General features: G+C 39.5%; 1 protein-coding gene across 2 annotated transcripts; it reads right to left on the reverse strand.

The window, feature by feature from the left end:
• Positions 1 to 90: 90 nt before the first annotated feature.
• LOC113526656 (putative adhesion G protein-coupled receptor E4P) lies at positions 91 to 23136 on the reverse strand. Of its 2 annotated transcripts, XM_026913906.3 has the most exons (18): positions 22669 to 23136; positions 11153 to 11233; positions 10013 to 10150; positions 9117 to 9254; positions 8268 to 8399; positions 6849 to 6980; positions 6699 to 6736; positions 6496 to 6597; positions 5408 to 5561; positions 5153 to 5269; positions 4874 to 5070; positions 4577 to 4753; positions 4286 to 4480; positions 3978 to 4195; positions 3640 to 3798; positions 3380 to 3551; positions 2086 to 2178; positions 91 to 1937 (listed from the first exon to the last, which is right to left on the reverse strand). In XM_026913906.3, exons 1-18 carry the CDS (start codon positions 22697 to 22699, stop codon positions 1893 to 1895), a joined length of 2319 nt encoding a protein of 772 aa, XP_026769707.3. In that variant the 5' UTR covers positions 22700 to 23136; the 3' UTR covers positions 91 to 1892. The 2 variants fall into 2 exon arrangements, with proteins under 2 accessions (XP_026769707.3, XP_026769708.3); XM_026913907.3 differs by lacking the exon at positions 8268 to 8399.
• Positions 23137 to 25445: the final 2309 nt, after the last annotated feature.

Consider the following 25445-nt stretch of genomic DNA (forward strand, 5'->3'; position numbering starts at 1 on the left):
AAAAACAACCATTTCATTTTCACAAGTGGTACGACTTTAACCAACATGCATCAACCCTAACGAGAAAAACAAAAATGAAACGATGCAAAGTGCATTCAAGTGTGTTTTATTAAGGCTGGAGAAAGCATCAGTACCAAATCAGGGGCTTGTCTCACCCTGAGCTTATTTAAGAGTGCAACCTCTAAAGACCTTTTAACACAATGGTGCAACGAAGCAGGAAAACAAGTACAAAAATACCTGAAAATAAAAAAAATCCCTTCAAAAGATACAAAAGTTTTTAAAATTAAAAAATGTAAAGTAAATTACACATTCATAAGATGTGAAAATAAAAGCTCAAGACATAAGAATAAAAGTGCTCACTGATACAAATCAGTTTCTTTGTGCATAAAGCAGGGTCCAAAAGTCAAGAGTCCACGATAAAGAACCATTTTTATTTTAATCGTTATCAAATTAGGGATAAATTCACATATTTACAATATACTTTGAATCCATTTATTTCTGTAAAGCTGCTTTGTCCATTGCTAAAAGCGCTATACAAATAAAATTTAATTTAATTGAATTGAATCAAAAAGTAATAAATTTGATTTAGCTTAATATTTAAAAAGAGCAAAAATTCAATATCCTGCCCACATGGTGTTTGGTTCATTTATTCAAAGAGTTTTAACACCATATTCAATTCCAGCATATGACATTACTAATGCACAGTGTTGTTTGCTGCCGTCTCAACAACTAACCCATGATGCTGACTCCAGTTGGACCCTACTGCACCTTTGATACTGGTTAAAGATACTGTTTATGAAAAATGAACCATTTAAGAAGATCTTAACTGGATTGTGCTAATCAGGAACGAAGGCTAGGTTGTGCTAATCAGGAACGGAGGCTAGGTTGTGCTAATCAGGAAAATTTGAACTTATATTTCAAATTTTTAAGCAAAACAATTTTAAAAATTGGAAGATGCAGGTTTTATAATAACGTTACATATAAACTTCCCAAACAGTGTATGGAGTAGAAAAGCACAGGCTCGAGTCCTCATTGTGCTTTTGGAGCTTAGCTAGCTAGCAAAACAAGGTTTCAACATTTGAAAACTTGGAAATACTTTTTTACTTGATTTTTTAAAATAATATATAAATATATACATTTATTGAAGCACTTAAAAGCTTGACTCTGTTGGATTTTTGTTTGTCACTCTAAAGTACCTTTTGTTTTTTTAATCACAGATAAAGTGTCAGGTAGGAATATATCATCATATGATAGACTTGTTAGGAATTATTTTATATAAATAGTTCATTCCCTCCATTCTGAATGGCTCAGAAGTGGCCATCCTTACACAGCTTAAGTCTGTCTTATTAGCTATAGCTATGGACACGATGAGCATGGTTTGCATTTCTTTTTTTTCTCAATTGGCCAAAATAGAACCCTAAAGAGTCTCTCATTTTATCACTTGCATGTAAAGCTAGTGGCCATTGCAATTCGCTGAATACTTGCTGTACATACACACATACTTTTATACCATACGGTGTACTCACTTTATGGTCTTATTTATTGTCTAAGTATTGAGCAGTGCTCCTAATTTCATTGTATACAGAGATATACAATGACAATAAAGGCTTTCATTTCATTTCATTTGAATGGAAGAATTAGCGTAAGAATTAGCTTTATTCCAACTAGCTGGATAGAGATTTGAGTATTTCTGCAGTCAGTTCCTATTGGCTAGATGGAAGAAATAAGCATTTGTAGATCAGTTCCCACTGGCTGAATAGACGAGGAGGGTTGTTCTGTGTCTGTGCCCATTAGCCTGACTGAAAAGGTGCGTGGCTCTTATGAATCTTTCTAATGTCAGTAAGTCCTCCTGTTGTAGAAAAGTCAAATGCAACTTGAAATGGTTTCTGGATTCATATCTGTGATTCTCCTGTGCTTGGAGCACTCCTGAGAGGCCGCTGAAAAAGGTCAAAGTTCAAATATTATTAATGTGGCCATGTAGAAAATTGCTGCAATATTGAGTTTAATGCAAAGTTGTTTGGAAAATGCCACTATTACTGACACTGAAAAGTTCACTAAATATTTCACACACACAGCAGGCCATACCTGGCTGCTGGACTGATTGGTGCTGAATTCTGAATATCTCTTCTTCTGTGATGTGCAAACTCTGCCAAAAAGTTTCTTATATTCCTCTCTCACCTGACAGGAACAACAGAGAACTGGTTACTGAGGTTGTGGTTAAAGTTTGGGTTACTGAGGATGAGGTTAGAGTTACTGAGGTTGAAGTTACTGAGGTTGAGGTGAGAGTCACTGAGGTTGAAGTTACTGAGGACGAGGTGAGAGTCACTGAGGTCAGAGCCATTGAGGTTGAGGTTACTGAGGTTGATGTTACAGTTAGTGATGTTGAGTTTACTGAGGTTGAGGTTAGGGTTATTGAGGCTGAGGGTGGAGTTCCTGAGATTACAATTAGTGTTACTAAGGTGGAGGTTAAAGTTACTGAGAATGAGGTAAGTGGTTATTGACATTAAATCTGAAGTTAAAGTTACCGAGGTTGAGATGTGGGTTACTGAGATTAAGGTTCCTGAGGTTAGAGTTACTGAAGTTGAGGTTAGAGTTACTGAGGTTCAGGTGAGGGCTACTGAGGTTGAGGTTAGAGTTGCTAAAGTTGAGGTTAGGGTTACTGAGTTGGAGGTTACAGTTTGTGAAGTTACAGTTAGTGTTACTGAGGTTGAGGTTAGGGTTACCAAGGTTGAGGTTACTGACGTTGAGATATGGGTTACTAAGTTTGACATATGGGTTACTGAGGTTGAGGTTAGCGTTACTATGGTTGAGGTTAGAGTAACTAAGGTTACAATTAGGGTTACCAAGGTGGACGTTAGGGTTCTGGTGAGGGTTACTGAAGTTAAGGTTACTGAGGTTGAGGTTAGGGTTACTGAGACTAGGGTACTAAGGTGGAGGTTAGAGTTATTGAAGATGAGGTAATTGGTTACTGACATTAAATTTACTGAAGGTAAAGTTACTGAGGTTGAGATATGGGTTACTGAGATTAAGATTCCTAAGGTTAGAGTTACTGAAGTTGTGTTTAGGGTTACTGAGTTTGAGATTACAGTTTGTGAGGTTACAGTTAGTGTTACTGAGGTTGAGGTTACTGAGGTTAGGGTTACTGAGGTTGAGGTTGAAGTTACTGAGGTTGACGTTACTGAGGTTGAGTTTAGGGATACTGAGGTTGAGATTACAGTAGTGTTACTGAGGTTGAGGTTACTGAGGTTGAGATTACTAACGTTAAATTTAAAGTTGGTGTAGGCATATTATATAGCTACATTAAATTACACAGTAATATACGAAAACAGTAAAACAGTAAAATAGTAATATGCAAGTCACTGTAAATGTTGTGCCTCACCGGTTTGCTCATGAGGCAGTGCATGATGAAGATGAGTGCCCCTTGCAGGCTGTTAAACAGAGTGAAGAGGTATGCCATCACTAGCGTCCCCTCCTCCTGAAAGAGGAAACAACCAAATATCCACATCCCACCCAACACACACAGCTGAGCTACAGCCGTCAGGACGAACACCCTATGAAGAAAAAACAGAGAGGGGAGTGAGAGAAAGAATCATCTACTATATAACCTCTTTGATTTGGTAAACACACACATACACACACCTGAGTCTTTTTAGTTTGGAGAGGTCTGGATTGAGACTGGAGAATTTTTCGACCAGTTTCCAGACGGTTATGACAAAGAAGAAACTGTTGAGGAAGATTATGATGCAGACTGGGGCAAAGAAACTCCAGATGAAGTCTTTGTCAAGAGAAAGCCAGCAGCTGCACACACACACACACACACAATTAGAGAAATCAAAACAAACTTTTTTGTTTGTTTTCCTTCTCATATTGTAATCTTCATATTTATATCCATCTGACTGCAGCTGTCATAAACACAGTTGTACCATGTGCCCCAGTCACTGGCATAAATGTTCTTTCTTTGTCACACACACACTTACTGGCGTTCGGTGCCGTAGCCAGACGGGAAGGCAATGGCAGAGATGATGACAATGGCGAGAGGAATTCCATATCCCACAGCGTACAGGTAGAGTGGGCGGAGCGTGGTGTGGAAAACCAGAACCACCATGCGGTAGAGCTGCACTCCCTCCAGCAGCATGAAGGAGAACGCAGAGAGGTAGAAGAAGTGGAGGAGTGCTGCGACTGAAGCACAACCAGCCTTCACAAGAGAAAGAGAAACAGAAACAATCTTTAAAACCTTCTTGGAAGGTTTAGCTATATACTATTTTCCTCACACACATACACAAACCTTGTTCTGTGTGCTAGATATGAAAAAGAGAAAGATGATGTTGGCGATGAAGAGGCAGATACACAGGTGGAGGTGTATTGTTGTGCGAGTTCCCTTAATGGAGTGACAGAACCAGAACGTCAGGATACAAATGAATAAACAGATGATGGAGATGGTGAGACCAACCCGCGTGATCCACACCAACTCAAATGTATCCTAGAGAGAGAAAGAGAGAGAGAGAGAGAGATTAATTAGTGTCATTATCACAGAATGATAAGTTCTGGATCCCAATCCAGTAAAAGCTGTCCCTACCTCAATGGGATAGAGGGCCATTAGAACAGCGAAGCTGCTCAGGTGACTCCAGGTGCACACGGCATGGGTGGAGTTAAACACGGCCTTCACACATCCATGCCCTGACCACGCCCCTCCACCCTGGGCCTCATCCCAATACACACAGCTGTAGTTCAGGCCTTTGGACACTTCTGTCTCCTAAAGCAAAGGGGTATGAGTGGAGAAAATTTGTTAATTTGTGAGGAAAGTAATTAACATTCTATCTCACAAATTATTCCTTTAAAGGAGTGTATTGTGTAAAGGTGTGTTTTCCTTTACATTCTTGTGTTTGAAGGTGAGAGTGACAGGCTCGGGCAGAGAGTGTGTGTCCGTGTTACTGACGAGCGCCGTCACCACTTGAGAGTTGAGTAGGTAGGTGGTGTTTTTGTGTGATGTTTCAATGTCCGTGTTCACCGGAGACGACACACTGGTGGAGTTTAGAGTTTTATAACTGACCAATGCCACAAAGGCATAACCTGAATAAAACAATGCCAGATAATTATTGCAAAAGAGTTGCTTATGATGTGTGTGTGTGTGTGTGTGTGTGTGTGTATGTACCTGGGTAATTAGCTCCCACTGCTGTTTCCCAGCTCATATTAAGTTGCACATTGCCTATGTCCAGTGTGACAGGACCAGTGGGCGGAGTTAGATCCTTCCTGACTGTAAGCCTCGCCTCTGAAAATCATCAGCAGCACATGTTTGACACTTTCTGGCTGGTGAAGTTAGTGAGTTCAAGTAGAAGCTAGAGTCTGAGAACATCATATTTATATTGTGGGGTTGTGTGTGTGTGTGTGTGTGTGTGTGTGTGTGTACCAGTGTCGTCATTGTCCATCCTGGTTGTGGCTTTGTTGAGCTGAGGTGCGATGAGCCTCATCGTGTTCTCCACTGCTCCGAAAAACACACTCAAAGTGGAGCTGGAGTTCAGGTTCCCACCTGATAACACACCACCTGTCACATTCAGCAGGTTCTGAGGAAACACACGTGGACCAGGATTACACTGCTGGTGATGTTTGGTTCATATGTGTGTAACTGTGTGTGTGTGTGTGTGTGTGTGTGTGTGTACACATGATGGGAATGTAGTCTATTGTAACACAAAAATTACATACAAATAAAACTTGTTAGTTTGGACCATTTATTAATGTCACATATGAGTTTTGGGTATCTGATGACATCACGTAAGTTTGGAATGACATCTAATGACATCATCTGCAAGTTTGGACCCTCTGATGATGCCATATCACAGGTGAGTTTGGACCTTCTAATGATGTTTTGCTAATGAGGTTGGACCACCAGATAGTCTGACTTTCAGGATTAGGACCTCTAATGATGTCAAAAAAAGGGTGAACCCTTGGTTGATATCACAGCTGGGTTTGTACCTTCTAATGATGTCACACAAGCATCTGGACCTTCTAATGTTGTCATGTGTGACTTTGGACCCTCTAAAATGTAACACAATGGATAGACCAGATACTGATATCACATGTTGGTTTGAACCTTCTAATGATGTCACAAATGAGGTTGGGCCACGAGGTAATGTGACTTGTGAGTTTAGGACCTCTAGTGACACTACAGCTGGGTTTGGGCTTTCTAACAATTGCCTGCAAGAGTTTGGACCATCTAATGATGTCACACTAACAGTGTGACAACACACATAGAACGAACACTCTACTGACAGATGACCTTATATACAGATAGGTTTGGACCCTCTAATACTCTCATATGCAGATTGGACTCTGTGAAGATGTGATGTGATGATGACCTTCTAAAATGTCACACTAAGGATGGGTCCTCTGCTGAAATCATACACACATCTAATGTTTGAATCATAATAAATAAAATAGTGGATTACTAGGATAAAATAAACATAACTGGTGTTTGTATACATGTGTGCGCATATATACCTCCAGTAATGTTTCTCCTGTGCGCTGTTCCCTCAATGAACCATTTAATGACTCACAACTCGTCTTGAACAGATCCAACAAATCGCCCATCGCCGCTACAGCCTGCACACGGAAAACAGACGACAAATTACAATGAATTTTAACATTTTCTTATTATTATTTATTGATTAATATGAAATTAGTAGACAGGTTTATATGTTTACCTTTTCAGACATGGTGTTGAGTCTGTTACATTTCAACTCTACACACACACACACACACACATAATAACACAGTATTAGATGATTTTACTTCATGAAATAAGAGTGAGGTACAGCTGTGAATGGTTCGTCATGAGTTACACGTTCTCTCACCTGTGCATTTAGTCTGATTGTTTCCGTAGTTACTGTAACCAGGCTTACACTGGCAAGAGTAACTCCCTTCACTGTTGGAACAAATGCCAACTTCACCACACACATGTTCTTCCCCATCGCATTCATCAATGTCTAAGACACAAAACAATCTATGTGAGATCATGCTGCTGCATTTCTGCATGGTGAATGTGTGCAATAAAAAGAGCCCAAGGTTTGTGTGAAATCTGGAGACAACAAATACTTGTGGTCTAGGTCTCAGTCTGTGGAGTCTTGGTCTAGGTCTTGGGGCTTAGAGTCTTGTTCTTGTAGCGGGTTTAGTGTTCAGAGTGTGGATCTTTGTGACTCTATGGATCTCATTGGTCAGCATGGTGTTTTTTGCAGGCAGTTCTGCGTGGCTTGGTCTTGGTCTTCATGCTGATTGCTAAGGATCTTGGTGTGGGTTTCATTCTCAGAGTATGGCTCTTGATCTGGGTCTCAGTAGTCTTGGCCTGGGGCTCATTATTTAGTGTCTTGGCCTGGGGCTCATTATTTCTTGTCTCCATCTTGGTCTTGCCTTCAGTGTTCACAGCCTGGGTCTAGGTTGCATTTATTATTTCTGGATCTCAGTACTCAGATAATTGCTCTGGATCTTAGTGCTCAAGGTCTTGAACTAGATCTGGTGTTCCAAGTCTGTCTGGGATGGTTTCTGGATATGAGTGCTTAGAGTCTGGATCTTGGTCTTTGATCTTTGCCTGCATTTATTAGTTTCAGTGTTCAGGGTCTTCATCTCAGTGCTTAAATCTGGGTCTTGATCTGGGACTCAGTCCTCTGGGTCTGAATGTCAGAGCTTAGAGTCTTTTAAAATGTGTTGTTAATGGTCTGTGTCTTGGGACTCAGAGTCTTGTTCCGGATCTCAGGACTCAAAGTATGTCTTGATCTGGGTCTGGATATCAATGCTTAACTTCTTGGTGTGGGTCTTGGTCTACACAGCCTTGGTTCAGGAAAGGAGTGTGGAGCTTGGTGGATCTCAGTGCTTGGTCTGGGGCTCAGTACTCCAAGTCTTGGTCTTGATCTAGGTTTTAATTTCATGGGTTCTTGTCTGGTTCTGGGTTTTGGTGTTCAGAGTTTAGGTATGGGTCTCAGTGTTCAGAGCATGATCCAGGATGGTGTTTCAATTGCCAAGTTTCCTCACATGAGTGTGGAGCTTGGTGCTTAGATTTTAGTCTGGGTCTTGGTCCTCAGTCTTTGTTTGGGTCCCAGTACTCAGGGTCTTGTTCTGGGTCTGGATCTCAGTGCTCAGAGCCTTCATGTGGCCTAGGGTTTTGAGTGATCTGGCCAAGACTCTGATGGAGGATGCCAGTTAGTGTGTAGTGGTTAGCATAGCTAATTATGAAAGCAAATTTAGCACCGTCTGACAGTGAGTGATCCTAATGGCCTCACCTTCACAAGGTGTGTGGCTGTTGCCTTGGTTACGGAACCCTGCAGGACACGAGCAGGTGAATAAGCCGAGTGTGTTTCTGCACACACCATGCGGTCCACACACAGTGTGCACTGACACACACTCATCAATGTCTGCAGTGGAGACATACACACACACACACATAAGCATGAGCATGTACACACGAAGCATAAGCATATGCACACAATCACGCACAGAAATATACAAATACACACACGCACACACACACACACACAAAACACACAACAGACAAACATGGACACTCTGCATAAACACACACTTGTGCACACTCACACACGTTCATGAACATGCACACACAAACCAAAAAACTCACATGTGAACACAGACACACACACACACACACATACACACACACACACATACAGTAGGTGTTTATTAGTTGATTATTGGGTTATTGTGTTAGAGTTGTATGTTACAACTGAAGGCAAAAAGCTGTTGTGAGCGAAAAGGTCAGGTATTGTTGGAGTCTATATTTGTATGTTTATTCATGCATACATAAAATATAAACATAAAAATCTTGATATAAATCAATTCTATCATGACATATTTCATCATTTACTGTAGTATTGGCTTTTATGGTCTTTTACAGATGTTTAAGGTTTCTATCATTTTTTTCATCTCTCATCCCAAAAAAAGCACCAGTGGTTTGTGTTAGCCCAAACGATGAGCATGTAAAGTCAATGCCAACAAAGTAGAAAAGCTAAAGAATGTTTGATTTTTTTATATATATACAGTACATAATTTTTAACATTCACTCAGGTCCAACATGCTATTAAAAATCATGAAAGTTTTAAAAAACAGCTTCTCACCTGCACAGGTGTATGTAGATCCTACTTTTTTATCTTGAAACCCAGGTAAACACACACAACGATAAGAACCTATTGTGTTGTTACACACTGCATTCTCAGGACAAGGGCTCACATTTTTCACTGTGCACTCGTTTATATCTGAGGAATAAAAGAAGAGAGAAAAAACAGTTTAGACTCCAGTGCAGTAACAATCTAACTCATCACAATGATGACTTATTATTATTATATATTATTCTTATATATTATTATATATTATTCTGTAACTAAAGTGATATATATATAAGGTTTGTAGTTATGAAGGTGAGGAGTGTAAGGGTTTAACATTCTGATATTTTGGATCAAATGTGTGTGCTGTTCTAGTAAAATACTGAGTGACGGGGTGGTGTGATGAGGCGGAGTTACTGTTACCACCATTGATTATTTTCCTCTAACACCAAGTGTTTTATTCCTCTTATACAACAGTGATTTACCAAACTGCAGAAGCGTAGACTCCTCTGTCCTGAAGACGACAGAAAACTTAAACTTACAGCTTTACCTCTGACTGTTACAAAGCACTGACACTGGAGACTCCTTCCATAAATGTAAACATCTCCTTACCATGGAGAAAACTTCACCATATCAACTTTTTTTTTTATGTGGTGCGTCTGCTGTACACGTCCCTGTGAATGAGCTGTTACTATAGAAACATAACGTACTAGAATATAAACTAATATAAAGCTGTGATTTGCAGCTGCACTACTGTCAGAGCTGCTGTTATAGAAAATTAATCTACACCTTCTGACCAATCACAATCCAGAACTCAATGGCACTACGGTGTAAATATTAAAAGTGATTCAGCAAGAAAATGGTTTTCCGATATAAAACATCAGTGTAGGAGGAACGGTGAAATGTCTCACCTTCACATTGTCCTGTGGTGGCGGTGAAGTTTGTGGTTCTGGATGTGAACCCGTTCTCACATTGGCAGTAATAACTCCCGACTGTGTTAAAACAGACAGAGTACTCACCACATGGGTTATCTTCACACTCGTCCTCATCTGGGAAAAGGAAAGAAAGAAAGAAGGAAAATAACCAGCAGGAACAGTGAAACAGTCAGCTGAATGGAAAGATAAGAATTGTTTTTTTGTTTCTTTGTGGACATTAGAAAGGTGGTGCCTAATAGGAGCACTGACAATGAGGTGAGGTATATGAAGCTTGGGGACAATGTAATGTCACCTGTGTTACTTACATTACCATTTTTCAGGTTTGGACACTAGGGGTGTGTGTGGGACTGAAACAGCCTTACTTTCTCACACTAAGCTTGTTCCATCTCACACTCATGGGCTCCTACCTTGTGGTACTAATTTGTAAAAGCTAAAGCTTGTAACTCAATATTTCCAACTTCTGACTAGAAGAAGTCAAAGAAAATTCCCCCCTCAGATTGGAATTCCTACTTGGAAAGTCAGAAAGTCATCCTCAATCCCGAGTTCAGCACATGATGTCATACCAACACGGCCGCTCACACCGTTAACAGTAGATAAAACATCACGTTAAATGAGTTTATAGCCGTAATTACTTTAGATCAACCAACACAGACACGTTAGCTGCTTAAATCTATAACACTGACCTGCAGTTTACAGTTTTGAGAAAGGAAATACATCATAAACTCATGGTAATTTGTTAGATAACTATTTGGTTCTAACAAATCATGGAGGCGTCCATGTTTCCCTCCTACTTCGTGGAATGTGGAATAAGTTCATTAGGAAATGTCACAGGAAGGGAGGGGCTAATGTGGGTGCAGTGCCCCCTATATCTCAAACATTAAGGTTATCCATATAGCTGATACATTACATACACACATACTATAAAATAAAAACAATTATCTTACACTTTTACATTTAAACATCTTCCTACATGGCTGGAGAGCAAACAGAAATAATAACTACGGGAGTGGACAGGAGCGGGACTGAAAAATAAAACTCAGTCCCACACACACACACCGCTAGTGTCCATTTTTGTTTATAGTTTATATATCAGAGCATTGATTTAAGCTGTCTCACCTACACACTGTCCCTGTGACTCCAGATAACCATAACCACACGATCCAGCTCCAGATTCAGGAAACACCACCAGCAGGAGGCCTTAAAAAAGAGAGAACAACATGATCACACACTGTTAACTCTAGAGAAGGACACGTCTCTCTCGTCTCTTGTAGTTTGTCCCTTGTGGATGTGGTTCAAGATTCAAGATTCAAAGCTTTATTTGTCACATGTACATTCATAGCTGGGCAAAAGGTACAGAAAAATGAGATGTGTATAAGGTAAGGGGTTGTGCACGATGACACACACAAGAGCATACAAAAAATATACATATGAAAAAGTATGTATGTAAGTAAGTACATATGTATATGCACTAAAGTGTCCAGTGCGTGTGCAAATATGCCATATTCGACTTGTATGAGCTATGTCCTGGTTGTGTGTGTGTGTGTGTGAATCAGTGTGTCGAGCTAGAGTGGTGATTAGGAGTTTTGGGTTCCAATGGCTTAGGGTATAAAAAGCTCCTCTTTAGCCTCTCAGTCCTGGCCATGTGGTTGTAGAAGTGCTTTCCTGACTGCAGCCATCGGAACAGTCCATGTTGTGTGTGTGTGTGTGTGTGTGTGTGTGTGGGATTCTTGAAGATCTGTCCTGCTCTGATCCTGCACCGCCTGGTGTAGATGTCCTGCAGGCTGGGCAGTGCTGATCTGGAGATCTCTTCAGCAGACCTTGCCACCCTCTGCAGGACTTCTGTGGGCCTCTGCACTGTAGTTCCCGTACCAGGTGGTGATGTTCGCAGTGAGGATGCTCTGTCTAGTGGCAGAATAAGAGGTCTTCTAGGATAGCTGAGTTGAACTTTCTTCCAAGGTACTGTCTCACCATCTGCATTGAAGCTGAAATGTGAAGAATCCATGACAGGTCCTCAGTATACCGAGGTACCTGAAGCTACTCACACTCTCCATCGGGGTCCTGTTGATCGTGAGAGCTGGTTTTGTACTAGCTGCATGCTCAGATTAGATTAGCAAAACAAGCTAACTGTACAAGTTACGTACATGATCTCCATTGCTTTCTTCTGAGCTTTATTTTTCTTTGTACTGCCTCTATACACATTTAATGAGAAGTCATATATGACAGGAGAAGATGAAACCACAGTTATAAGTTTTTCTTCCATTTTTTTGAGCATCAGACAGTAAATGGGAACCAACTGCAGGTAGGAACTAAAGTTGTGAGCAGGGAACTGAAGAAACTTCGGACCACATGCACCACAGGACTTGTCCGAGGAGTCAGTCAAGCTAATCACCATAAGATCAGTTGACTGTTGCTGTGTGTTTGTGGTCTTTGCATCGAGGTGAGACACACACATGCACACACTGTTCTTAATACCATGTCAGCAATTCTAAGAACAGATTGAAACCACATAGCACTTCTCTTCTGAACTTTCCACACACATCTCACTTCTCATTTAGCACTCACACATATTCTGCAAACTCTCTGGCAACACTCACACACACATACATTCACACACACATACAAACAGTGTGTGTGCATGTCACCTCACAACAAAGCAGCAGAGAGAGGAAGAGACCTAAATGTCGCATAGAGCCGGTTACACACTCACACTCCGTGATGTGAACATCAGGTCAGAATGTTCCAGAAAACGAAATTTCAATGCATGTCACTGATGTGGGTGTTAAAAGTACCCACACTCTTAACTTCATTTTACTTGAAGGTATGAAAGTGAAAGTGCAGGAAAGTTTCACAAAAAAAAAAGATTTCTGCCTCGATTGCAAAACACACACTGATTTTAGTTCCTGATGACAAATTTGTTATTCTTTCACCAAGGAGCTGAGGAACATGACAGAACTTTAGCTAATCTATCAAATGTTAGGTAGCACAATACACACTAGCTGAATGCTAATAGCTAGCTGTCGTGATGAATACAAAGTGTACGTAGCAGTGATGTGTATTAGGTCTCATGATAGTTTAGATTTGCTAGCTGTATGATGCTAAAAAGTTGCCTTATGATTTTACAAAGTCTCCAGAAGAACTGTGGCTGCTTCTGCAAGATGCTCAGTAACACTTACAGCTCATTTCCTTATAAAACTGCACACACTGCACCTCAGATACTGCTTTATTTATTTAAAGTGAAGGATTCACACCCCTCCCAAACCGAACACACAGCCTGGTTTGTTCTCCCAGACTCAGACAGCTGTGGCAGCGTCGGGATTCGAACTTCTGATCTTCGGATGCTTTTTTTTTCGTGCTAATATAAACAGGAAACGTGGCAGTAATCATTTGAATAAGGTGGTTAATACAGTATGTGAGTAGCTGCATTCTTTTACTGAAGTAGTTTTTCTGTCTTTTTTTATGGAAGGGTTATAGCTGCCATCGTGTGCTGGTCATTTATGTATCTATACACAGTGAAATTATTTTAGCTGGAATTTAAACTCACAACCTTGTGGTAATTAGAATCAGTAAGTAGGTGCGACCTTCAGGGTTTTATAGATATTATTATTATTATCAGGAAGTGAATCAGCACAGTGGACACCAGCTATGAGTCACAGTCTGCTTGAGGGTTTTTTATTATTATTATTATTATTATTATTATGATTATGATTATGATTATTATAAACCCTCAGGCAGACTGTGATTCATAGCTGGTGTCCACTGTGCTGATTCACTTCCCGATTTCAGTTCTGGTGTCTAAACGTCCTCTTACGGAAATGTCTCATTCTGTCCCCTCTCTTCTCTTTCTATTCTTTTCATTTCCCTCTGCAGGTGTAGCTGGACATCTTCCCACGTGTGTTTTTTTAACCTGGTCATGACTGCTGTTCACACACACACACACACACACACACACACGTACACACTGGTGAGATGCAGCCAAACTCCCATCATGCATTTCCTTCATTAATAAAATGATGGATTACAGGACAAGGCTATTATTCCTAATTGTACCATAATCCCAAATTGACCTTTAACCTTTAACCCCTTACCCCAATCCATTATAAAATTCATCAAGGAAAATCCAGCATTATAGCAGCTAGTGTTTAGGGTCAGTGAGACAGTGTGTGTATCAGGTCATGTGACCTAGACAAACTGTGATGTCGTGTATTTTCCTGCTCATGAAACACACACACACACTCCAAAATTCCAATTTTAATCATATAAATGTCACGTTTATAAGGCGAGTACTTAAATATGTTTGTAATAGAAAAAAAAAGTACAGTATGAAAAGTGAAATATTCTGGGGCGCGCATGGGTGTGATGTGTGTGTGTGAGTGAGTGTGTGTGTGTGTGTGAATGTGTGTGTGGTAGCTGCCTTGGTCTTGTGAAATGCCCCGATGTAGCAACAAAACTGCTGCTCTGTTTACTGCGTCTCTGACTCTCACACACCCAGAATAACTGTATGATAGGGTTAGGTTTAAAACGGGCATGTTAGAGCAGTGTGTGTGTGTGTGTGTGTGTGTGTGTGTTAGAGAGTGTGTGTGTTTCATCAGTTTTTCTTACTCCTGCTCCTAATCTCTCTACTACACACATATACAATTTTCCAACAAATACAACTTTTTATTTATCAAAGAACATCATACTTTTTTTATCCATTTATAGTTACATTTAAACGAGTTAGTTCCTGTTGTCGCTTACGTTACAGCAGCTATAAAGAGTCATTCCCTCACCAGCCTCTCTTTATTCTCTCTCTCTTTAAGTTAAGAAGACAAAAAAAGCAGCTTGTCATGTTACTGAGAAACCGCAAAGACACAAAGACACAAACACTCCTCTGTCCTGAAGATGTCGGAAAACTAATCAACACCTTCTGACCAATCACAGTCCAGAACTCAGCAGCACTGTGGTGTAAGTGAATAATCGGTTCATGTAAACACGTGATATCTTTTATGTGGATCTGCTAAACACACCAGTGTTTCATTACTCCAGACATACTGAAAGTTTTTTTTTTAAATCACTTTTAATCTGGTTTCATTTAGTGCATAAATATAATCAGATAAAGAAGAGTTGTGAGAAACAGTGAACACTAAAAGCCTTATTTCAACACCACAGTCACCTAAGCAGCTCCGTGTGTGCATACAGAGCCGAGTGCAAAAGTTCACACACCCTTAAGACAAAAAGGTGAAAGAGAAAGAAATTCATCTTCACACAATTAAAATGTGTCTTAGATTTAACATGTTGCTAAATAGTGTATGTTTTACAATAACAGTTTATTCCTTACATATCTAATGTTGACCAAGTTGCTACTTTTGCTACTAATTGGTCTGAAGGTGTGAATTAATTTTATATAACCACACGGTTCTGGCTGTAACCTAAATGACATGTTTGTATTAATGTGCTTGTTCTTATCTGTTAGGGTTTCCATAGCAACAGCTGATTCACAGGGACTTGGATGGCAGATGCAACATATAAAAAATCTAAATATATATATAAATATATATTGTTTAACAAAAAATTTATAATTGTTGATTCGCTGAAGGTTTCTATCTGTTTATGTAACATTTATGGAAGGAGTCTCCAGTGTCAGCACTTTGTAACAGTCAGAGGTGAAGCTGTAAAGTTTTCCGACATCTTCAGGACAGAGGAGTTTACGCTTCTTTGCAGTTTCACGGTAACAAAAGAAGACAAGCTGCATTTTTTTGTCTTCTTTACTTCAAGAGAGAGAATAAAGAGAGACTGGTGAGGGAAAGACTGTTTATAGCTGCTATAACGTAAGTGACAACAGGAACTACCTCGTTCGTTTGATGTTCCACGACATTAAATGTAACTTTAATTAGCTAAAAAGCCAATTAATAAACTAAAAAATTGTAATCGTTGATAAATTGCTGTGGTGTAAGAGGAATAAAACACTTGGGGACGTGCTGTTAGAGGAAAATAATCAACTTCAGGCAGGGTGATGTAACTCTGCTTCATCACACCATCTCATCACTCAGTGTGTACTATAACTAACACACACACACACACACACACACACACACAGAGTATTTATTACCTACTGTTAGCTAAGTATATTTAGATAAGTGAGGAAGTTAAGAATCACTACTATGTTGTGAAATCTCTACAGATCCAGCTGTATATCTTATTTTCTGTACAAGTCTTGTGTGGAGAAAGATCGGGAGTGCCTGAGGTCCGGGGAAGCCCAACTTCCTTTTCCTCTCCAGTTCCTTATAGGGGAAACGAGAGCATTCTGATGATGTCACTGACAGACACAAATTCGAGTGACGTCGTACGAGTCTCTGGACCGCGTTCAACCGTCATAACGTAATTAATTTGAAGAACGGTTTGTCGCTTAGCGATGGCGAAGTGCACTCGTTTCTGCCTCTGTGGTCTTTCGAGCTGATTCATTACCGGATTTAGACGTGTGTAAAGACTGTTTATCTTTCTGTAGCCTGTAGAAACTGATCTCAGATCAGTGCCAGACTGCGGAAAACGATAATCCTGCCACATGGAAGCCTTTAAAGCCTTCAGATCACAGAGAATGTTAACAGAATGTAAATAGACAGGAGGTTGTGACAAGGTTAGGCTGTAACCTTTCAAAAATATTTATACAACATTATAAATAATAAAAAAAAGGAAAGATAAAAAGGGCAGGAACCTTGTAAAGTGGGATTTTATTCATTTCAGCTAATCATTTAGCTCAAACCTAGCTAGTGTTGTAGCTAGCATCAGTGTTAGCAAGACATCATTCAATTCTCTTGCAGTTTTTTTTAAATCAGTTTATTTATAAGAAACAAAAAATGAAATCTCTCTCTCTCACACACACACACACACACACACACACACAAAGACAGCTCTTTGTAAGATAAAAATAGCATTTGAGAAGGTTTGAAGGCCTCTCTGAGTTTCAGAAACAGAAAAAAACACAAAGCAAGCAAACATTCTGATGTGGTGTTAGCCAGTAAACACACACACACACACACGCACATGCACACACACACACACACACACACACACACACACACACACGTGCGCACAAATTTACTTTCTATTTATTTTATTTTATTTTATTTATTTATTTTCTCTCTCACACGCACACACACCAACACTAACACACTCTCTTGCTCTCTCTCTCTCTCACACACACACACACACACACACACACTCACTCACTCACTCACACACACACACACACACACGTTGCAATTTCCATTGCCTTGTGTGATAGAGACAGAGAGATAGAGAGAGAGAGTGTGTGTGTGTGTGTGTGTGTGTGTATACAGTCCTCTTCATAAGATAAAGGAAGAAAGCAGACTTGTGGAGATCGCAAATAATTTTTTTGCAGTTCTTTAAAAATACTAATAACAAAACTCTATTCAGGCTGCTTCTTATTTTTATTTTTCTTTGAAATTTTACGCCATTCATACGCAGCTATTTCTCTGTCGATCTGCGTGTACCTGTGCTGTCTCTTTAATCCGGTCAGAATAGATGTGTAGTTTATATTTACAGCCTCTCAGTGAATGTTAAACCTTTTAATAATATAATCATTATATTTAACAACAGAAGCTAAGTGCTGAGGCTAAGCTGGTGTCAACATGTGACAGACGTCAAAAATCCATTACGAATCATGTGAGTGTGTGAGGGTTAAAAAGCTTTTCTTCCTGAAAAACCTGTTAAAAAAAGGTAATGCTCAGTCACTCATAACAGGGTCTCAAAGCTCTTATGTTTATTTCTGTCTTTGTCAGTTTTTTTATTGTTTTTATCTGTTTGACTTCTTGCTGAAAAAAGTCCTGACTTATAAAATACATTTTCAGGTTGAATAAACATTAATCATCATTTCTGTAATGAAACATTAATCAACATTGCATTAATAATTTATACATCTGTATCCGAATTAAATGATGTACATTTCACTTTCATGTAATAATCGAAATACGCTGCAGTCCGTGTTTGCGTTTAGAAGTTGGTTTATAAGTTGGTTATGTCTGTGTGTTGTTATGTTTAGTTTTGTAATAAATGTACTGTTCCTTTAAAACACCAAACGTTTGCCTTGTAAACATCATTAATAAGATTGAGATTTAAGTGAAGAAAAGTTAATGGTTGACTAACTGATATTTTACTGAACACAAGAGAAGATATCGAATTTAGAAGTGAAATATTAGAAACTGAAAGAAGGATAGTTGATCTTTATGATGTGACTGAATAAATAATGGAATGTAAATTTCTGTCTCTTTGGACCAAGTGAGTTGAGAAACATATGAATAACGCAAAATTTGATATTAACAAGGCCATACAGTAAAATCTCCAGTGTTTAAAATGAACGTAACACTGATATCATGTGTTTGCATTGTAGACGTTATAGAAGATATACAGCACTGTGCAAAAGTCTTAGGCACTGTTTTTTTTTTTTAGTACAAACTTTGCTATAGATTTTTATTTAGGCAAAAGAGCAAAAGCGTGGTACATTAACTGCTCAACCCAGGACCACAAAGCCCTGCAGAGAGCGGTGCGCCTAGCGGATCGCATCTTCGGGTCTGCTCTCCCCTCTCTGCACGTCATCTACACCAGGCGATGCGGTACAAGAGCTGCTAAACTCATCAGAAGCTCCGCCCCAGTAATTCTCTGCTCAGCCTGCTGCAATCAGGCGCTTCCTAAAACTGAGAGGCTCAGGAGCAGCTTCTTCCCTCAGGCCATCAGACTCCTCAACACAGACATGTCCACCATACCGATCCTTTAAGACTCCACAAGGACTCTACAGTCACTCCGCACTCCACTGACACTCCGCACACTGCACTTTGCACTTAGTGTGATTACTACACATAATAAACTGCTTATTTTGTACAGTAACACAGGACCAAATGTCCTCACAGTCTAGAGAGGAGAAGGCCAGGTTTCCATTTCACTGCAATTTATATACTGTATATAATTGTGTATGTGACAAATAAAAATCTTATTTTCTGACTTCTACATTATTGATTCAGTACAAAAACATTTTAGATTCCAAACATTAGTTTTCCAGCACAAAATGAAACGTTACAGAAAAATGTTTGTATGTCAGTAAAGAAAGCAGCAGATTCCATAAGAGACACTTTTCAGATAAAAACATAATGAAGGCTGCTGGGTTTCGCTGCAGAAATAAGAAGCGAGTCGACAGTCAAAGTCTCCAGAAGAACTGTGGCTGCTTCTGCAAGATGCTCAGTAACACTTCCAGCTCATTTCCTTATAAAACTGCACACACTGCACCTCAGATACTGCTTTATTTTATTTAAAGTGAAGGATCATCACATTAAATACTGACTTTGTTTCATTTATTACTGTTTACTGCTCTTTATAGGATTTTTTAAAATGTAGAAATACATTATTATGTAGAAATTTCATTATTTTATCAATATTCAGTCTTTTGTTTCTTTGCATGTGCCTAAGCCATTTGCACAGTACTGTATAATAATATTACTATAAGATTTATATTAAAGACAGATCTGCCTGGCACACATCCGCTCTAAATCAACACCGACACCTAACCCAAACCTTAACCTTAGTCTTAACCACAGGAACCTTAATCTGCCTCAGCCCCACTTCTAGCTTTCACTAGAAACTCTGCTGCGCTTTCTCTCCACTGGCGGAAACCAAGTGGCGAAAAAAAAAAGATATCAGAAGCAGATAACAAGTTTTCAGATAACAAGTGCATTAATAAACAAACAAGCATACGTGTGTATATATACCATACAAATATCCCCACAAGTTCAAAACTCTTTATATTCATACTGTCACACACACACATACACACACACACACACACACATACACATACACACAAGCTTAAATGTTCCTTTGTTTATAAAGCTTATCTCTCAGGCCTCAACATGCAGGAACTCATCGGCAGCAACACCTCACAGGAAGTAAGAGAGGTGTGTGTGTGAGTGTGTGTGTGTGTATGAATATGTGAGTGGGATATGGAGAACAGCGGATGTCCAACGCCTTTCTTTTTGGAGTCTATGAACACCACTGAAGTCTTTATTTTACACACACACACACACACACACACACACACACACACACACACAGAGGTCTCACTGTCTACTCACTACATGAACAGTCCATATATGGTAGGTGACTGTGAAAAAAAAAAAGAAAAGAAAAGAAAAAAAAGAAAAACAGACTCAAACACACACTTGTACTGTGTCCTCGTAAACACAGTTTCATGACATAGTGATTTCTGAGGACTTTTACTCATGGACCAAAGCTACAGTGCATGTGTGTAACAAGCCTAATTACCATCTTCCTGTACACTTTAGTGCCTTTAATTTTTGTCCCCAAAATGTCTTTACTCCCCATGAGGCTGGAACAGAAACCAGTCCCCATAATGAGATGATTATAAACACACACATGTCCCGGAGGAATCCTAGACAGTATTTGTTAGTATGAACAATGGAGTCCTTGTTACATACAGACACGATTAAACTGCTGTATCTGTAGGTCAGTCAGAAGCAGAAACAAGGATTAACTGTCCCCATAAACACACTGACATAGAACCAAATGTCCTGATAAACACAGTGACGTAGAACCAAATATCCACATAAATACAGCAACATAGTACCAAATGTCCTCATAAACACAGCAACATGGTACCGAATGTCCTCATAAACACAGCAACATGGTCCCGAATGTCCTCATAAACACAGCAATGTAGGACCAAATGTCCTCAGAAACACAGAGATATAGTACCAAATGTCCTCATAAACACAGCAACATGGTACCGAATGTCCTCATAAACACAGCAACATGGTACCGAATGTCCTCATAAACACAGCAATGTAGGACCAAATGTCCTCAGAAACACAGAGATATAGTACCAAATGTTCTCATAAACACAGAGATATAGTACCAAATGTCCTCATAAACACAGAGATATAGTACCAAATGTCCTCAGAAACACAGAGATATAGTACCAAATGTCCTCATAAACACAGCAACATAGTACCAAATGTCCTCAGAAACACAGCAATGTAGGACCAAATGTCCTCAGAAACACAGAGATATAGTACCAAATGTCCTCATAAACACAGAGATATAGTACCAAATGTCCTCATAAACACAGAGATATAGTACCAAATGTCCTCATAAACACAGTAACATAGTACCAAATGTCCTCATAAACACAGCAACGTAGGACCAAATGTCCTCATAAACACAGAGATATAGTACCAAATGTCCTCATAAACACAGCAACGTAGGACCAAATGTCCTCATAAACACAGCAACGTAGGACCAAATGTCCTCATAAACACAGCAACGTAGGACCAAATGTCCTCATAAACACAGCAATGTAGGACCAAATGTCCTCATAAACACAGCAACGTAGGACCAAATGTCCTCATAAACACAGCAACGTAGGACCAAATGTCCTCATAAACACAGAGATATAGTACCAGATGTCCTCATAAACAGAGAGACGTAGGAACAAATGTCCTCTTGTTCTCCTCTTACAGTGAGAGATGGAACTCCAGACCCTTTGGTTTATGTGAACAGTGATTGGAATTGAGCTTTGGTACATTAATTTTGAAGAATGAAATGTAAATAATTTTTACTGTAATGATTTTGAACTTCATTCAGGTGTTCACTAGGACACTCGGATAAATCACATCAACAGGCGACAACTAGACTCCATTCTGCTCTAACGCATCCCACCCTGCCCTGCCCTGCCCTGCCCTTTCTAGCATGACTTTTTTGCTGCTAAATCTTCAGCACTATGATATCTCTGCTATCTCTCATCCTGCTGACAGTCGTGCGAGCGCCTTTTCAGTCTTCCTACAGAAATAGCCTCAATTTGTGCTGCTGTGATTTATCCTTCACTTTAACTTTATCTGTAATCATTCCAAAGCATTCTATCACTACTGTATTTGCTAACACAAACAAACTTGTCTCGCTAGAGTAGGTCTGTTCCACGTTTTATCACGTTTTATAACTGCGCGTCGTGTCGTTATGATGGCTGCTCATTTATCAACAACCTGCTCGCAAAAGTCAGCGCTGCATCCTCGCTAGTCATCTTGATAACACTGTAGAATAAATGATTTAAAGAGTTCATGATTATACTCTTCCAGAAAGTTCAGTGCTGGTGGATAAACTCCTACACTTTTTTCTTCGGAGTTTCTTGGGTAGTTAAATTCCTAGTTTGAAACCCTTGCTGATAGACGTAACTTTTTATTTTTTTTAACTGATGAACCGCTTTCAGATTTTTTTCTAAGACAGAAATAGAAATATAAAAAAATTACATTTTTTACATTTTACATTTTTAGGATATTATTATTAAGGACTCTATAAATAAACCACTAATTATTGGCACCTTTGAAAGAATTAGAGCTCTGTCACATATTAATCTCCACTATATGTTTAACGTGTTTGTTAATGTCTTTAGAAACCCAGAACGATGTCTTTAGTCCCCACAATGCTGGCTTGTGAAAAGAACAAGGTCCCCGTAAACCAATAAATACAAACTGCCTCAGTCTCTCTCTCTCTCTCTCTCTCACACACACACACACACACACACACACACACACACACACGCGTTTAATTCATTTAGGACTTTACTGTTCTTCACTCACCCAGAAGCAGGAAAGCACATTTAAGTTCCATATCAAACGAGTGTTAAAGATCCTTCGCTCTTTCGTTTATCTGAAGTCCTTATTTCCAGAACGCAGAGTGTGAAAATCCCCCTCTTTTTCACTTTCTGTCTCAGTGCGTCCAAAAGCCTTCAGTGCTTTCAATGTGCTTACTTTTCTCCCCCCTCCACTTCTCTTTCTCTCTCTCTTTTTTTAGCTTGTCTTTTCACAGGGTTCCTCAGTTCCACGCTACACCTCCCTCCTGCTGTCCTTTTCATAAAGTCCTCTTCTTTTCTATTTCTTTTAGAAGGTCTTTATGTTTTTGTCCACAAAAGTTCTCCTTGGTTTCTCTTTATCTTCCAGCCATGAGAATTTCCACTCGTCTGTCTGTGTCAGTCATTCCCTTGAGTTTTTCCCTCCAAGCCACAGCATGTGTGTGTGATGTGTCTGTGTGTCTGAATGCTACAGGGCCAGGGTTCAGAGAGGGAGGGGGAGAGAGAGAGAGAGAGAGAGAGAGAAAGGGAGGGAGGGTGGTAACAGCTGCTGTTCACACTGCTCAGCCAGTGAGAAAATTGGTCTCAACTACTTTTGATACCAATAATACTTCACACACACACACACACACACACACACACACTTTTCATTTCCTCTATGATTTCTGGTGGAAAATTGTTTGACACACTGAAAAATAAAACACAACTTTTCTGAAAAGCACTGAGAAAAAAGAACGAGTGCAGAGTGAAGAAGTTTGAAACTTGTGTCATCAGTAACAACCTCAAGATAAACAGATGCTCTGATATAATATGTAATATTGTATAATATGATATAGTATGTAATATAGTGTACAAAAGCTTTAACAGTCTTCCCTAAATGTCCTATTAGCATGAAGTTGCATTTTTTCCAGATCTCGCTGCTTCGGCAACTCTGTCGCCAGGAGGATAGTGTACATACAAATACTAACTCAAATAATTTCTCATGAAGTTTTAAATTAACGACACGTTCAGTCAGGTGTGTGGACAAAATCAGACATTTCCCTTTCCAACATTTCATAAGAGACAGAAAAGTATTTATCATACAATTATCATATCGCTTACTATTTTCTTTTCCAAGGTGATTCTGGCAGAAAAATGCTGAAATAACGTCAGCTAGCTAGATTTTTTTGCAACTGTGAGTGACATGATCTAATAACAAGGAGGCATTTTTATAAAAGAGATATACACATCTCTGCTGTCTTTTTCCATTGGCTCACATTTTCGAGCTTCATAAATTTTGTAGCGTGAGACTTTATCTAGAATTTCTTGATACGAAGTGAAAATTAACCACTACTAGAAAAGTTACCTTTTCACCTTCCCATATCCTTTCCTGCCCATCAGTCTAGGTGAAGGAGGCGTGGCCTCTGAACCTGTTAATCTACATTATTTGGCTGAAACCCTTTTCCATTTCTCATTTATAACCGAGCAGGTGAAGTTTAAGGGACTTGGTGAAGGTCCAGCAGTGGAAGCTTGATGGTGCTGGGATTTGAACTCACAACCTTCTACATGGCAGCCCACCGTCTTAACCACTGAGGAACCACCACCACAGGTCCAGAGAAGGAGGCGTGGCCTGTGTAATTGTCAATATCAGGCCCATAAGGAACCTGTGTTTACTGTGTGTGCACTATCACTGCTCATAAAGAGTAAAACAACACCGTGGTGAAAGTTCTGTGAATTTCTACATAATAAAGAAGTCTGTGATAGAGTTACTGAGAACGTCACTGAGAGACGTCGAACGCCGAGACGGAGTAACCTGACTTCAGCTTAAGTGTGCTTTCATCTTTTATGATGTTCTTGTTGGGCCTCAACCAGGAACCTTTACCAGCTTTATAAAGGAATGGATTTCATGGCCAGGATATTCAGGGCTTTTTTTTTTTTCCACAGTTGCTCGACAGAAATAAGGTTCAACAACCAGAGAAAGAAGAAAAGCTACTTCTTATTGACTTTCTCAAAACGCAGTTTTTCATTTGGCATGTTTAAAATTAATTGAATTACTTGAATATGTTTTATGTACAGTGTGAGAACAGAACACCACTAATAGCCACAATGTGCTAAATTAGAAACTTTATTAGAAGAGGATAATGGACATTAACTCACTTTTTGATACAAGAACTACAGTGTCACAAAGTGCTGATACTGGAGACTCCTTCCCTAAATGTTAAACAAATGCTTCCTTACAGAAAACTTCACCATATCAGTGACTTTTATTCCGTTTATGTGGAGCGTCTGCTGTACACGTCCCTGTGAATGAGCTGTTACTATAGAAACGATAATGTATTAGAACGAGTGCATTAATATAAACCTGCGCTACTGTCAGAGCTGCTGTTATAGAGAACTAATCAACACCTTCTGACCAATCACAATCTAGAATTCAACAGCGCACAAACTGAAGCCTTAATGTCACAAAATACAGAAAAAAAAAACTCTGTGACTGTGATCTGGTTCCAATAACGTTCATTTGGAAATACACTGAGAACACACACGACTTCCTCCAGCATTAGGACCAAGCCCTGGCCATAAAACTGTCCATTAAACCATTGCTAAAAGGCAAACATGTGTAAATCCTACCTGAGACTGTCAGATAATATATCTTTAATGTGTGTGTGTGTGTGTGTGTGTGTGTGTATACACCATATGTGTACAGGAGAGATGATGACATCACATCTGGCTTTTGTCTGATAGTGACATTGTTTGTTTTAAGGGCTGTTACCCCCCCACACACACACACCCACACCCACACACACACAC

The sequence above is a fragment of the Pangasianodon hypophthalmus genome, chromosome 26, assembly GCF_027358585.1.
Source record: "Pangasianodon hypophthalmus isolate fPanHyp1 chromosome 26, fPanHyp1.pri, whole genome shotgun sequence".
NCBI classification, from domain to species: domain Eukaryota; kingdom Metazoa; phylum Chordata; class Actinopteri; order Siluriformes; family Pangasiidae; genus Pangasianodon; species Pangasianodon hypophthalmus.